Source organism: Pavona decussata, unplaced genomic scaffold (assembly GCF_977016875.1).
Source record: "Pavona decussata unplaced genomic scaffold, jaPavDecu1.1 SCAFFOLD_254, whole genome shotgun sequence".
In the NCBI taxonomy this organism is placed as follows: domain Eukaryota; kingdom Metazoa; phylum Cnidaria; class Anthozoa; order Scleractinia; family Agariciidae; genus Pavona; species Pavona decussata.
This window is the reverse complement of record NW_028145657.1, coordinates 6,724,141-6,737,619: the sequence shown is the minus strand read 5'-3', so window position 1 is coordinate 6,737,619 and position 13,479 is coordinate 6,724,141. Positions and strand designations below refer to the sequence as shown.

The 13,479-nt window shown below is 37.6% G+C and overlaps 1 protein-coding gene across 1 annotated transcript; it reads right to left on the bottom strand.

The window, feature by feature from the left end:
- Positions 1-1,946: 1,946 nt before the first annotated feature.
- LOC146456850 (adenosine receptor A3-like) lies at positions 1,947-2,888 on the bottom strand. The gene has a single exon (XM_085092805.1). The coding sequence runs from the start codon at positions 2,886-2,888 to the stop codon at positions 1,947-1,949; it is 942 nt and encodes a 313-aa protein (XP_084948931.1).
- Between the last annotated feature and the right edge of the window lie 10,591 nt (positions 2,889-13,479).

Sequence of the window (13,479 nt, the reverse complement as noted above, 5' to 3'; positions counted from 1 at the left end):
GCATTTTGCTCTACCCCGGATTCAATCGAACCTTTATAGAATGTAATGTTTCTACTAAATGTATCTACAGGTTTTGTCAGACAATTCTTCAGCTTTTATCATAGTACTGCTGTAATAAACAGATTCTCTTTAAAAACTGACATGCTATCGAGACCCCTAATGCGCAGACCACAGTTACTCTTCAAACTAGTTAAATAATATATTTATGCCTATAAATGTTCCGAAAAGGAAACCATTCTAAATTAATTTGTTAAGAAAGTAAATTACCAGTGGAAAATAGAAAATTGCACTCTCTCTCTCAGTTGAAATAATTATCAGATGACTATTCTAGACAGGCCATTGTAACTATTGTAAAGTTATTGTAATGCGTGCCTTACTTTTATGTATATATGGCGCCTCTTAGTATTTATCTGTATTGGTGTGACTCAAAAAAAAATAAAAATAAAAAAAACATCCGGGTCTTCCATTACTGTGCATTGACCATTGAACCGAACGTCTATCTATCCCTTCCTCCTTCTCCTCGACCTTCAATTTGGTCGTTCTTTTATTTTTGGTATTCTAAAACGTCTGCAAAAAATATTGTTAATATTTCTGTGTAATATAATTACAGTATTGAAATAAAATATTACATAACACTACATTACATTATGCTATTGCTATGGCATCACATTACATCACATTCGCCCGTCCGTAAGTCCCTCTATCCCTTCCTCCTTCTCCTCGACTTTCGATTTGGTCGTTGTTTTGTTTTTTTTATTCTAATTCGTTGATGCTTCCCTTGTATTTATATTTTCGTTACTTGTTTGATTAATTATTGGTTAATTGATCGAATGATTCATTGATTGACGGATTCGCTGCTTGACTGATTGACCGGTGGATGGATGGATGGATGGATGAATGGTTGGTTGATTGATTTATATTAATGGGCTGCGAAAGTAACAAACTTACTGTCCTACTTAATCGACCAGCTAGAGGATAGGCTGGGCGATCAGACCTTCCTTCCACATACCATGCTTCCTTTCACATACCATGAAGGGTGTAGGAAGTCGGGTAGGAAGCAGCAACAAAACCAGGGGAAACAATGACATATAAATGGTCAGCCTGGCAAAATTGTTTGATTTTCATATGGAACATTAACGTTCAGAAGAATAAATACGAATATTTTGGCTAATTTATTATTGGTTTCTCACTTAAATATCTCAATAAACAGGCGACACGAACATAAAGTTCGTGAACATCTTCAAATTCTCGAACAACTCTTCAATTAAAGGTTGTAAAAAGGAGTCAAAACAAAAAAAAGTAAAAGCGGGCATAAGAAACTACGGACACGTCGTTTTCTGAAAATTGCGACAAATGTCCTTTGCAGGTGCCATTAATTTGTAATAGTCGGGGAGGCAACTAAGTAAAATATCGCATAAAAGGTTGCTTAATTGACAATCTGCAGTTTAACGCGCGCTCGTGGAATAATTGTAAATTATATGCCCATTTTTCATAGTCACTGGCTTGGTCAGAATTATGAAAGAAAAAATATTTTAGGTTCAATCAGAAGCATATAACCCCGAACGGGTTGATATGCTTCTGGTTCAATCATTACGAGAGGAGTTCTCAGACCAAACAAACGGTGGAAATCGAACCGGCTAAGAAAATTTCAACTTTTTTTTCGCTTTAGAAATGCTGCAGCCCGCTAGATACTTTCTGTTATCAAGGATTTGATACGAGCTCAAATTCCCACTATCGCTGCATGCTACTAGCTCTTCTTTTACCTCCACGAAACGACCCACAAAATACCGTAAGACATATTGTCATCAATCCTTTGAAATTTTCATATATAAACTGTAGATAGACTTACCTATCCACTTGACTGTTTCTATTAATGTATTGCACATTCTCTCATGTTTTCTACCCGTCCATTTTCCTTCATCTATTCTTTCATTTTCTGTCACACTTTAGTCTTCATTATACGCCGTGCACTGAGTGATGGACGGCGTAAAACGCAAATTACTTTTGAATGAAATCGAAATTAGGGCAATAGCTGTTCCATTGTCTGTAAGCGGGTAAAGAACTCGATTTCCGTTTATATGACTGCATTTACACAAAGGAAGCATTTGCAACACTGCATTTCTATAACTTGGCATTCTTACACAATAAATGACAAAATTGATGAAAGAATTACTATATTGCAAAACCTTGACAGCGAAAACAACTACACCAGGAACTTTCCATGGAATGCACATGTACACTATGATCATTAACACTTGGAATGGCAACCATGACAGAATAAAGACTGCTGTTATCAGGAGCAATGTCCTTGATAACCTAATTTCGTGTCTTGCTTGAGTCTCATTATGTATGCGGGAAACTTGCTTTCTCCAAACCAGGTAATAAGAAATGCATACTATCAACAAGGGTGTCGACAAGCTTGCTATGACGACATATAAGAACTGCTGCATAGTTAAGATTGAGAGAGCGCCGAACACTCGAGTTGCAGTCACCATTAGTGAGAAGATCCACGGCGTTGCTATGGCAATGACGTAACTGCGTAGGGTGAGCTGTCTATGGTGAAAAGGGCGGGCAATGGCGTTTAGTCTTTCAAGAGAGATAACAGCCAGGGTAAAAATGGAGGACAACCCTGTGAACATGTCGACGCAGTCACCAAAAAGTCTCATTAGCCATGTCATTTTTACTGTAAATAAGCTAATGTAAATCGGAATTGCACACAATCCAACCAACAGATCAGCGATGGCCAAACTGATTAACAAGAAATAGGGACGCTTGCGATGCGTTCTTTGGGAAAGAATTACGACGGAAAGAGTGTTTCCAACGATGATTAAGAAGGCCATCACCCCAAAGCACACGGTCCAGAAGGTGTTCCATTGGTTGAAGTCCATTTTTTACTGCACCGAAACGCCAGTTTAATCCTACAAGCAGAAATGCAACATTAATACGTTACTCCAGGCTACAATTCACTCCAATTCCATCCTGGAAGTTGTTTCACCTTTCTTTCAGGGTGACACAACGCGTTAAGTTTAAGACCTCTCCTCATCGTTTTTACTAATGATGTCATAAGTGTGTATTTATTACCCAAAGTGCCTATAAACGGGAACCTTGCCAGTAACAAAAGGAGGGACGTCTTTTAAACGTTTTTTAAATTCTGAACAGAGCTATTGCATGTTTTAAATGATTCTAGCCTTTCCATAGGTATAGCCCTTAATGTTTAACAAACTGATGCCATTTTCGCATATGCGTCTGTGCTCGTAATGAGCACAATGTTTCTATTCCCGTTTGTTTGTGTGCACGTGACGTCAATGCCACTATGTTGGTGGTTTTTAGCTGACCTCAGATTTATGTATTGTCTTGTGCGATAGAATGTAATTTGGAATTTGATTAAATAACAAATTAAATAAAAAGTACCATCAACAAATATTTCTCATCACCCTCTTTTACGATACACCAACATGCCTGCCACGTCATTCCCATTCCGTTAGCTCCTGGATAGTTCGGCCACATAACACAAACTAAATCAGTGGAAATTATCGCATATTTATTCAGAAAACGCGAGTGTAATTTTTAAATCCCGTACGAAAATTGGGTTGAACATCTGGCGAAATGGTATGACCAATGGAACAGAAAATTCCCGGAATTTCCAAATTTCCGGGAAAAAGGACAACAGGTCAATAGATCGCGCCCTTTAAATTTGGGAAACACGTCCGGTAGTAATTTTGATTTGTCGATGGAAACAATGGTCCCCTGACGGTCTTCACAAAAAGGACACGAGGAGACCCTGCGAACAAATCTGTTTGCCTGCAGACAACTGGCCGCTGTTCCCCCCGTGCCAGGGAACTTTTTTTACCCAGCGTGCTGTTCGAACGTTCAATGTGTCCATGGCGTTCTGGCCGCGGGTCTTTCGAAACTTCAGAAGCGAGCCGACCTTTCTAGCAAATGTGATACGGCTTCAATCGAGTCGGAAATGCGCTGGAAGGATAGGTATTCATCTCTACATTGATTCTATGAAGGAATTGGGACACCAGAGATGATTTCAACGGATTTATTCCGTTTCACGCTTCGGGCATGGCTGAAATAGAGTTCGGCCTTTCGTTACACTTAACAGTGGAAACCCGAATGACGCTAACTCACCGAAATCGCTCCGAATCGGCTTGAAAAGCTGGTAAATGACAAATAATATTAATTCAAGAAGAAACAGGCTAAGTTGACTTTATCGACAAAACAGTTATTTTCTACCATTTTACACAAATCCGTTGTATTCCCATACAAATCCTTATCTGATTCAACGGTGCTCTGATATTGAGCTTGGGCTGCCTGTGTTTCAACATTTGCCCAACAACAGAAATTGAAGTGATCTTGGGCAAATGTTGGATGAACGGAGCATTCAAACGGTTTCAACATTTGCCCAACAACAGAAGTTGAACTGATCTTGGGCAAATGTTGGATGAACGGAGCATTCAAACGGTTTCAACGCCATTCAACATTTTCAAGAACAAAGAAAATGTTGAATCGATGTTGAATGAAAGTTTAAACGAATTTAAATTTTATTCAACACACTTTCAACAAGCTTTCAACATTTTTACGCTTTTAACAATGTCGAGCTACCTGTTCAAAAGCCCCCAACATTTGCCGTTCAACAACTGTGTTGAATGCGCATGTTGAAGCAAATGTGGAAACTGTTTAAACGGGGCTATTATGATAATGAAAAACGTATGAACTAAACCAAAGTGGATACCTCAGTAGTCAGTGGAGAACTGGAATTTCGGAACTAAGCTTTATTCCAGTCGCCACTGGATTTTTCAGCCTCAGCACTTCGTACCACTTACTGCCAGTTTTCAATTTAAACCTCGATAAAAATCATACATTTTCCTTCCAGAATCACATCATGTTTAGGTTATTTGAATGACATAAAACATAGAACATAGAACGTAACACACCAAAACATAGCGCTAAAATGTCTGGAATCGCTTTTGAGGGTAAAAATTAGAACCGCGTGCAATTTGACAGTGATTGCAAATGAAAGACATGTTCAAAAAACACACCTCATGGCGTTGTGCGCAGTTAATACCATTTTACTTTTTTCTGCTCAGAACCAATAGAAACGGCATTAGCGGTGTTTCGGTACCGCTAAGTAAACTATTTCTGCTGGAAACGTGAAACTATTAATGTTTAGCAGAGACAAAAAAAAAGGATCTCGGGGCGATGCTAGGTCACTTCTAACATAGAAAATAGAATAAATAAAATACAATATGGGAAGCGGTAGGATTAAAGTCAGAGATATAACAAGTCAATCAGAATAAATAAGGGTTAGAATTTTGCAAGTTATTCATTTCATCAATGTCTTGGTTAATGACAAACCAACTAAGAACGAGAAGATTATGCGAAATGGCAAATCTATCATTGAAATTACCTGCACGAAGGCTAAGAAAACATGAGGTGTCATTTTGTAGCGTTCCTCTTGTATTTTTTCCTCTTTTGACTGTTTTTTTTTTTCAGTGAATCTATATCCTTTTCTTTGCTTAAGATTGTAGCAGTTTTCTAGAAGAGCTAGTTTTGTTGCTGTTTTAGCAGTGATCAGTAACTTAGTCCTCGGTTTTGAAACACTCACTAGCAGGAGACTGATGAAATTTATTCACAATTATTAAAAGAAAAGAAAACACCTGAGTGGGTACTGCTTGCTATCAGCTTCTGTTTATAATCTAAGTTAGAAACAGGTTCATGGCTATTGCTGAGTCTATCATTGATTGAGCTGAAAACGTTACTTACAAACAGTATATCCAGTACAGAACTTTCCAATCTTTGATGTTGTTTGCCTCCATAGGAAGACTGGAGTACAGATGTGACAGGAAATAAATTTCTTTCAATACAAATGAATTTGCTCGTTTTCTATTCGCTATTTCCTTTCAGTTTTCATTCGATCTTTGCTTGGTTTCTGTTTAATTTTAAGTAAACAAACATCGTAATGCATCTTCAAAAAAATCGAATAGTTGTTTTCTTGCACATTCAGATGTGTCACTGAAATTTGATTTTGCTAGGTAACCAGGTCAAAATTAGTTATAAAATGATAGCTGGCAGAAAATACCATATACTGTAGACTTCAGTCTAGTCGGTACAGGCCCTGACAAACTACTGATTGAAAGAAGTCGTTTGAGCTAGTTGTTAAAGGGTTAATTTAGGAAGTTAGGCCTCCTCGTTTTAACATGAAAATACATTTCCGCTGCTGGTGATCAGGCGGCTTTTCGTGTGATATATGTCTCGCAGATTGCTCTCCTAGTTATTACATACGGTGCAAGCTCTTTCAGTTTGCTAATGCAGTTGTTTCCTGTTTTTCCCTTCTGTTTACCACCCTTATTTGAAAGCTTTTTGACACAAGCTGATCCACAGGGCGTTCTTGGGTTAACGGATATGCACGTACTCTTCATGTTGGCTGGTAATTTGCATAATAAAGCGAGATATGAATAAGAAATTAGCCAATACAAAACACTTGCCATTGTAACTTCTTTTCCCCGCGGAACGATGCTGTTTATTCCCATGAAGCAACGGTAATATGTTTTAATGTCCCATATATGAAAAAAATTATCTGTTTTTGTCAATATATTCCTACAAACGTTTGTGTCATCCTTTCTTGTGACCCCAGCTATTTTATTTCGTTCGAAAAAAAATTATAGTCTCAGCTCAGAGTATATATGAATAACAAGCAAGCAAAACAATTCTGATGAAGACGAAGATACAGAAAAGTGAAAGAGAAGAGAGTAGCCCATAGTATCTAGCCATTTAACTATTTTCCATTTCGATTATAGTCTCAAACTCGATATTGATAACTATTATTTCATTCGACCCAAACACCAGTAACCTGCCACTGAAAGTGCATGCAATTTACGCCATAAAAGTTTGAGCAGGTTTGCCTTTCTTCCAGGGCCAGATAGTGCGTTAATTTATGAGTTACTTTTTTGTTTTGTTTATGCTTAAAAGCTTTGATCTGTAACTGATGAATAATTGATACCCTAAATTGAAGATAAATAAAATCTAGTCTTAACTTAAGTTACAAAGCACATTTCCATTTAAACCAGCTTTTTGCTCATATGTGATTTGTGGATAAATTAATTTACTTACTTTCTTACTTACTTTAGTAAGTGACAATAGAACGAATATTTTTAAAAGATTTTTTTTAATCCTGAAAGAGCTATTTTTCATTCTGAGTCCAGTCTTACATTCAACAAATTGAAGCCACTTTTGATATTTAAATAATAGCAATGTTTTTACTCCAAGGTTTCATTGTGCCAATTAGCAGAAGACTTTCAGCGTTATTGTTATGATAATTTATAATTACTGACAAGCAGCATCATGACCTCATAAAGTAAAATTCAAAATATGTGATTTATTTATGCTCTGGAGAATTGGAATTTTGGATTAATCTTTGCTACAGTAATAACAAACTACTGAAACTTTAAGATCGATATTGAATCAGCTCCGGTTATTTCAGTCTCAGCATTTCATGCCGTTCTCCACAGAGATTTTAGTTTAAACCCATTGAAGCCCACCCTCAACTTTCTGCTCCAGATCGAGACGCATAACCAGCTTAGTTGTTTTATAGGACGTAATCTCATTCAAAAATTCTCATTTTCTGGTTAAATTCTTTCCACATCAAGAACCCAGTGCTGCAATGTTTTTACTTGCCGACTTTTCATCCGTTTGGACTTCCCTTGAAGGGAAAAGTTGGATTATATGCCCGCTTGAAATGCGACAGTTGCCATAAAAATCAGTGCATTTTGAAAAAAAATATGTACATCTTATGGCAGCCGGCATACGAAATACGCCTTTTTGTTTTCCTTCTCAGAACTAATTTAACAATATAAATTGCCGTGAGTGACGTGAATTTTTTACCGTTTCAAAAACCATTCCTCAGTGCTGGAAACGAGCGACCACAGTGAGGGACCTTTTTAATTAAGATGATTCCGTGGAAGTCACTCCTCAAACGTAACACACATGATATAGCAATAACATATAATGTCACACGCGATTCAAGTCAATGGCCAAATAGGTTTTGAGTTTGTTCGATGAAAGAGTAAGCTATTCCTGTAATCAAAGTCTTGCTCAATTCCTAACCAACACTAAGAAAAAGGAGATTCGAGATTCAAATTACCTTTATCAAGTCCTAGTAAACATGAACGTGTCCTTTTCGCGCTTGCCGGTTGTTTGCATGAAATATATTTCCTTTTCTTCCCGTAAATTAAAATAACGGCCCAAAAGGCTATTTTTCCCTGTCTTAAAAGTGGATTGTGAAAGGTGTCAAACTACTCATCACCAGTATATTGAGTATTCATAAAAAGAAAAAAAAAAAAAAAAAAAAGAAAACATCTCATGACATCTGGCAGCTCAGCTTAGTTAGGATAACAACCGCAATGATGTTGATCGGAATTTGATTTGATCTAAGTACTAACTGCATCCATAAAATCAAACAATGCGTATTCCATTTTCAGTATATCATATTTCGTTCATAATAACAGTCTTTGACTAAACGAGCTCCAGTAATATAAAGCGTAGTTGAGATTGCATTTAAGTTGCCATGGCAAGTTATGGTAGGAGAAACCATATCAGACGTATTTCATACATTGCCACCAAAAGGTCTGGCTAACAGTAGGTAGGATTTTTGAAAACTTGTTACGAAGATGAAAGAAGAGTTGTCGAAACCTTTTTTTGAAGAATCAAAACTGTTGTCGTTTTCTTAAACTTTCATACTTTCTGGTAAAACTACACGCTCCTAACTAATTATGGTAATCGGTTATTGTGTGTGAAAACATTTTGTCTGATTTATTTCTTATTACATCACCAGACAAACTTTCTGCATTCTTCTTGCCGCTTACAACAACAACAACAACAAAAATCTTTACTGATAAACGATTGCGTTTTACCCCACAAATCGATCACTACATCGAAAACACTGAATTACATCGAATTCCACAAACCACTTTGATCTTTTGTTTCTATTTAAATTCTGAGAGTTCTACCATTAACAAGAATGAACTGGTCTGCACCCTGATAATCTGCAGATCCATTGTTTTTTATGTATAGGAGTATTGATTTGTTGTTCGTTCTTTTGTTCTCTCGACCAATAATGTGAGACGTTGCAAATGATGCAGATGAAAGACTTACAAGTGCTCTTACCTTGCCATCTTTTGCGGTTCGCGACCGTGAAGATGGCATGTTTGAGTTCCTGGCCTCAACTCAAGAATTGTTCTATGGAAAAATATCTTCTTTCAGACACATAGTACTAGGACTGTTTTTTCAAAACTTGTTTAGCATATTTGAATTTTACAAAACCATGAACAGGGAAAAATGTCTTCAAGTTTCTCGACTGATCCGAAATTACTGATCCTCAAAATATTCGCTTGTCGGCTGACAACCAGCTTAGGGAGGCTCGCATAAGTTGGTCTTTAGACTTAAGATGATTTACTCGCGTGGTCTTATTTCCTTTCTAAAAATCTGATAGTCTGATAATCGTAACTCACAGTCTCGGTACATCTTAAGGCGGGGCTCCGTCTACCTGAATTTAAATGAAATTTGAAGAGGTTTTAAGAATGGATAGAAGAAAGAAAACGATTTTTGGAACACTAACAGACAGTTGATACCCACGCAAGAGCACCCCAGGTTTCTAGTGGACTAACTTGGTGTCCGTCTATTAATTATTAACTACAAATTCTAATTAATTTTAAAACATCCCTAAATCTTCAACATTTCTTATTTCTTTTAATTTTACCAATCCTTCAAGAAAAATTATTTCCTTCCAAATATACCTAAAAATCACCCAAAAATTCATAAAACACCCCAAATCATTAATTTGTGTAATGAATAGAGGGTTTTTGCATTGCTTGAAATGCGAACAAGATAGTTCCATTTGACCGATTTTAAGCGGCGTGAAAATGGCTTTCAGGTGTACCCCCACCTTAATTATTGCAATTATTTGAAAGCACGTCATATCCATGAAGGTGCACCTAACCTGGAATGTAAGAAAAATACTTTAAAAGTTGTTTTCTGTTTCCCATTTTTGGGTGTTTGAAAGGGACATTTTCTTACGCTTACATATAGTCAGCACTGTTTTATCTGTTCGGATTCTTTTTATTAAAGTAGCAGAACATTTCATGTCCCTGAATTGACGACATGTCGTCGACATTCCTAAAATTCTAGCTGACATTCTTCGAATACAAAAGGAGTTACATTTTGTATATTGCGAGGCCCTGAGGTGACATATCACATCACCAAAGAAAAATCTACTCAGTTTTTCATCACAATTATCTTTGAATTTCTGAGAAGATCAAAGCCTGCTGTTGATATTGAGAAATTGAGTAACGTGATCTAGCTTTTAACACTTTACATGTATTAGATATAGGGGTTTTTGATAGATATCAGTAGTTATGAAATAGATATCACAGGACAAAATGTCAAGAATCCGCAAACGGAAACGTAGCGGAAACGTGTGACAACATTGCGGAAACACAACGGTTAACAGGTGTTTCCTGTAGCGGATACATGTCGTTTATTGATTTTTCCGTCGTTGCAGTTACAGCGGAACCGGACTACTTTATGCCGGCTTCCGTCGGTTTTCTTTGAAAGAAACACATATTTCCGTTAGCGTATTTTCGTGATAGCACTTGCGGAATCACGAAGTAAGGGACCGATCGTTTATTACGTCCTGGGGGGGGGGGGGGGGGGGTGGTTTTTGAGGGGGGTAATTTTTTCAAACGAGCTCTATTTTTTTTTTTGGGGGGGGGGGGTAATTTTTTACCTTGCACGAAAAGTGAGAGGGGTAAAATTTTAAGATATACAAAAGGTACCAACTAAATGTGTTTAGCAATTATTCTTCACACCAATCATAGAGTTGGTAAAATCGACTAGAAACTTCTCCATATCGCTACTATTCTTCAGAGCGACAAAGATATCGCACGTAATAGGTTGAGTAATGACATAGACAGGCAAACCGTGTATTCCATCAAGCAGTTTATCTCTGAAGGCTTGTTTTTCTGGGCAAGAAAAGACGAATAGCGATGGTAGGTTTCTTCAAGATCTATATATCCACATCCATACATTAAATGCTCCTGTACTGCTCTCAAACCCCGAGCTGCGTTGATCTTCTGTGTACCTTCTTTTGACGACTGAAAAATAGACTCCAGCAATATCAAAACATCGTTATTATCAAGACATTGAAGAGATGAGCTAAGGTACGTTCCCTTACTTGAATTTCGCCTAACTTCTGATCATTTCTCTTGCCAGTTCAGATTCAGAGAGTTAGCGAAGCGTTGTACCCAGGACCTTCTCAACAACTCAACCAACGGCCAACCATGGGGGGGGGGGGGGGGGGGTTAAAATTTTCAAACTGTCATTGCAGTGGGGGGTGAAACTTTTGTTTGAAAGTTTTTTTGGGGGGTAAAATTTTCATACACTCGATTTTTTAGAAAACCACCCCCCCCCCCCCCCTTTAGGACGTAATAAACAATCAGTCCCTAACGTCCTGTGTGATGCAAAATAGGCTGCAAAATAGGCCTTATCACTGTTTTTGACGCCATTTTGACGAGTAGGCAAACATATCAAACTTATCTCCCACGAACGTGAACATTTGCTAAAATTTGCGTCCAGTGTGGCGCGGCCAAAATTTTTCGGTATTGCGCAAGCGCAAGAGGTTTGATGAAAACAAATAACATGGCAGCGATGGCGGCAGGGAGAGTTAAGAGGGAAATCATAGCACCAAAACAATACGCGGAATAAGTCTTTTCATCGGAGCTTTACCGAAAAAAGACAAGAGTAAAAACAACCGACCGTAAACTAATAGTATATCCTGTGGTTGTAACAGACGTGGACAAGGTCGGGAAGCGAAATTGCGTTGGCTACAGTGAACGCTACGACGAGTGGCGGGCATGTGAATCTGAAGACAACAATCTTTTCCAGCGGATGAAACTTCGTGTTCGTTTCTTCCCTCGTAAATCCTAATTTTCCTTTTCAATAACGTATTTGTCAAGTTCGTGGTAAAATATCGTCACCATATTAAAGTTTGGTCACGCCATTTGTTTATGATCCTTTTGACACCGAAACCCCCACTTTTCTTCTTGACTCTTTTGAGCTCGGCACACAGAGACCCAATCTTTTTTCGAAAGGCAGTTATGATTCGGTTGTTCACAACAACACTGCCAATGGCCGTTTCTTGAAAGATTTTCTCCACGATTGCAGCGAAGGCAGACTCGCCCCTACCCTCTTCATTCAATTTTGGCAATTGTGTAGAGGAGATAGCTGAAAGTTGGATAAAAACGACCGGGATAAGATATATGCGAGACTATTAGCAATGAAAATTTAATTCATTATTTCGTGTCCGAAAAAAATCGAGACAGTTGATTTATTTAAGTGCTTATGAATAGCTTACTTGTTGATACTGCATGTAAAGAAAGGTGGCGAAATAGCCCGCAAATCCATTATTTTGATCGTCCGATCCAGCATTCACGTATCCGCAGAACGAAAATAATAGGAACAGCAGAAGCCCTCGAAATTTAACGGCGATTTGACCCACCCAAAATAGTCGAAAACAAGCCGAATTATATACCAAAATAAGGGGAATTTTTCTATCTATCCGAATTTTACGGTAAAATTGATATCCGAGCATGCGTAGAAGAGTACGGACCAATTGTTTTCACACTGGCGTGAAATGACCTTTGATCGTCTTTAAATATTGCGCAAACTTGATTTGTAAACTTTTGGTATATCAAAACGTAGTATACAATAGCTTTAATATTCTTTTTTTAAAATTCGTTGGTAAAACTGATTGCCGTTAAAACGTTTCTTGAGTAATCTTGTAAAATGTTTCAAATCTTAGGTGTTCTTGAGTCAGACATTGGTGGGGGCGTGATCGCCGGAACTTGAAATAACAGTGTTTATATGGAAATCCGATGTCAAATAATTTTCATAAAACATCGCTTCATGAATTGGAAACTTTTGGCACTAGGAAAAGGATTTTAAAAAAAAAATTGGAGGGATGTAGCTCTGCCAGAAAGCGTCCAGTCGTGTTTTGAACTTTCCATACATTTGTCTGACTATTGCGAACCAGCCATAAACTGCTACTAAAAATAGTTCGCGGGAAAAAATACAGACAAATGTATGGAAAGTTCAAAACACGACTGGACGCTTTCTTTCACAGCTACATCTCTCCAATTTTTTTCTTAAAATCCTTTTTAGTACCAAAAGTTTTGGATTCATGAATTTTTCAGAAGCGATGTTTTATGGAAAATTATTTGACATCGGATTTCCATACAAACACTGTTATTTCAAGCGTGTTTGCCTACTCGTCAAAATGGCGTCGAAAACTGTGATAAGGCCTATTAAACTTTTGAAGGGAATATCGAGACATCATTTCGTCGTTTACACGAAACTAACCGTCAAATAGTTTCCAATTTGAAACAATTTTGTTTGAGAAAAAAATGCGTTGGGCAGGGCTAT

Bases quoted from the DNA above. Each gene is read 5' to 3' on its own strand.
- LOC146456850 (XM_085092805.1), bottom strand. From the start codon at position 2,888: ATGGACTTCAACCAATGGAACACCTTCTGGACCGTGTGCTTTGGGGTG.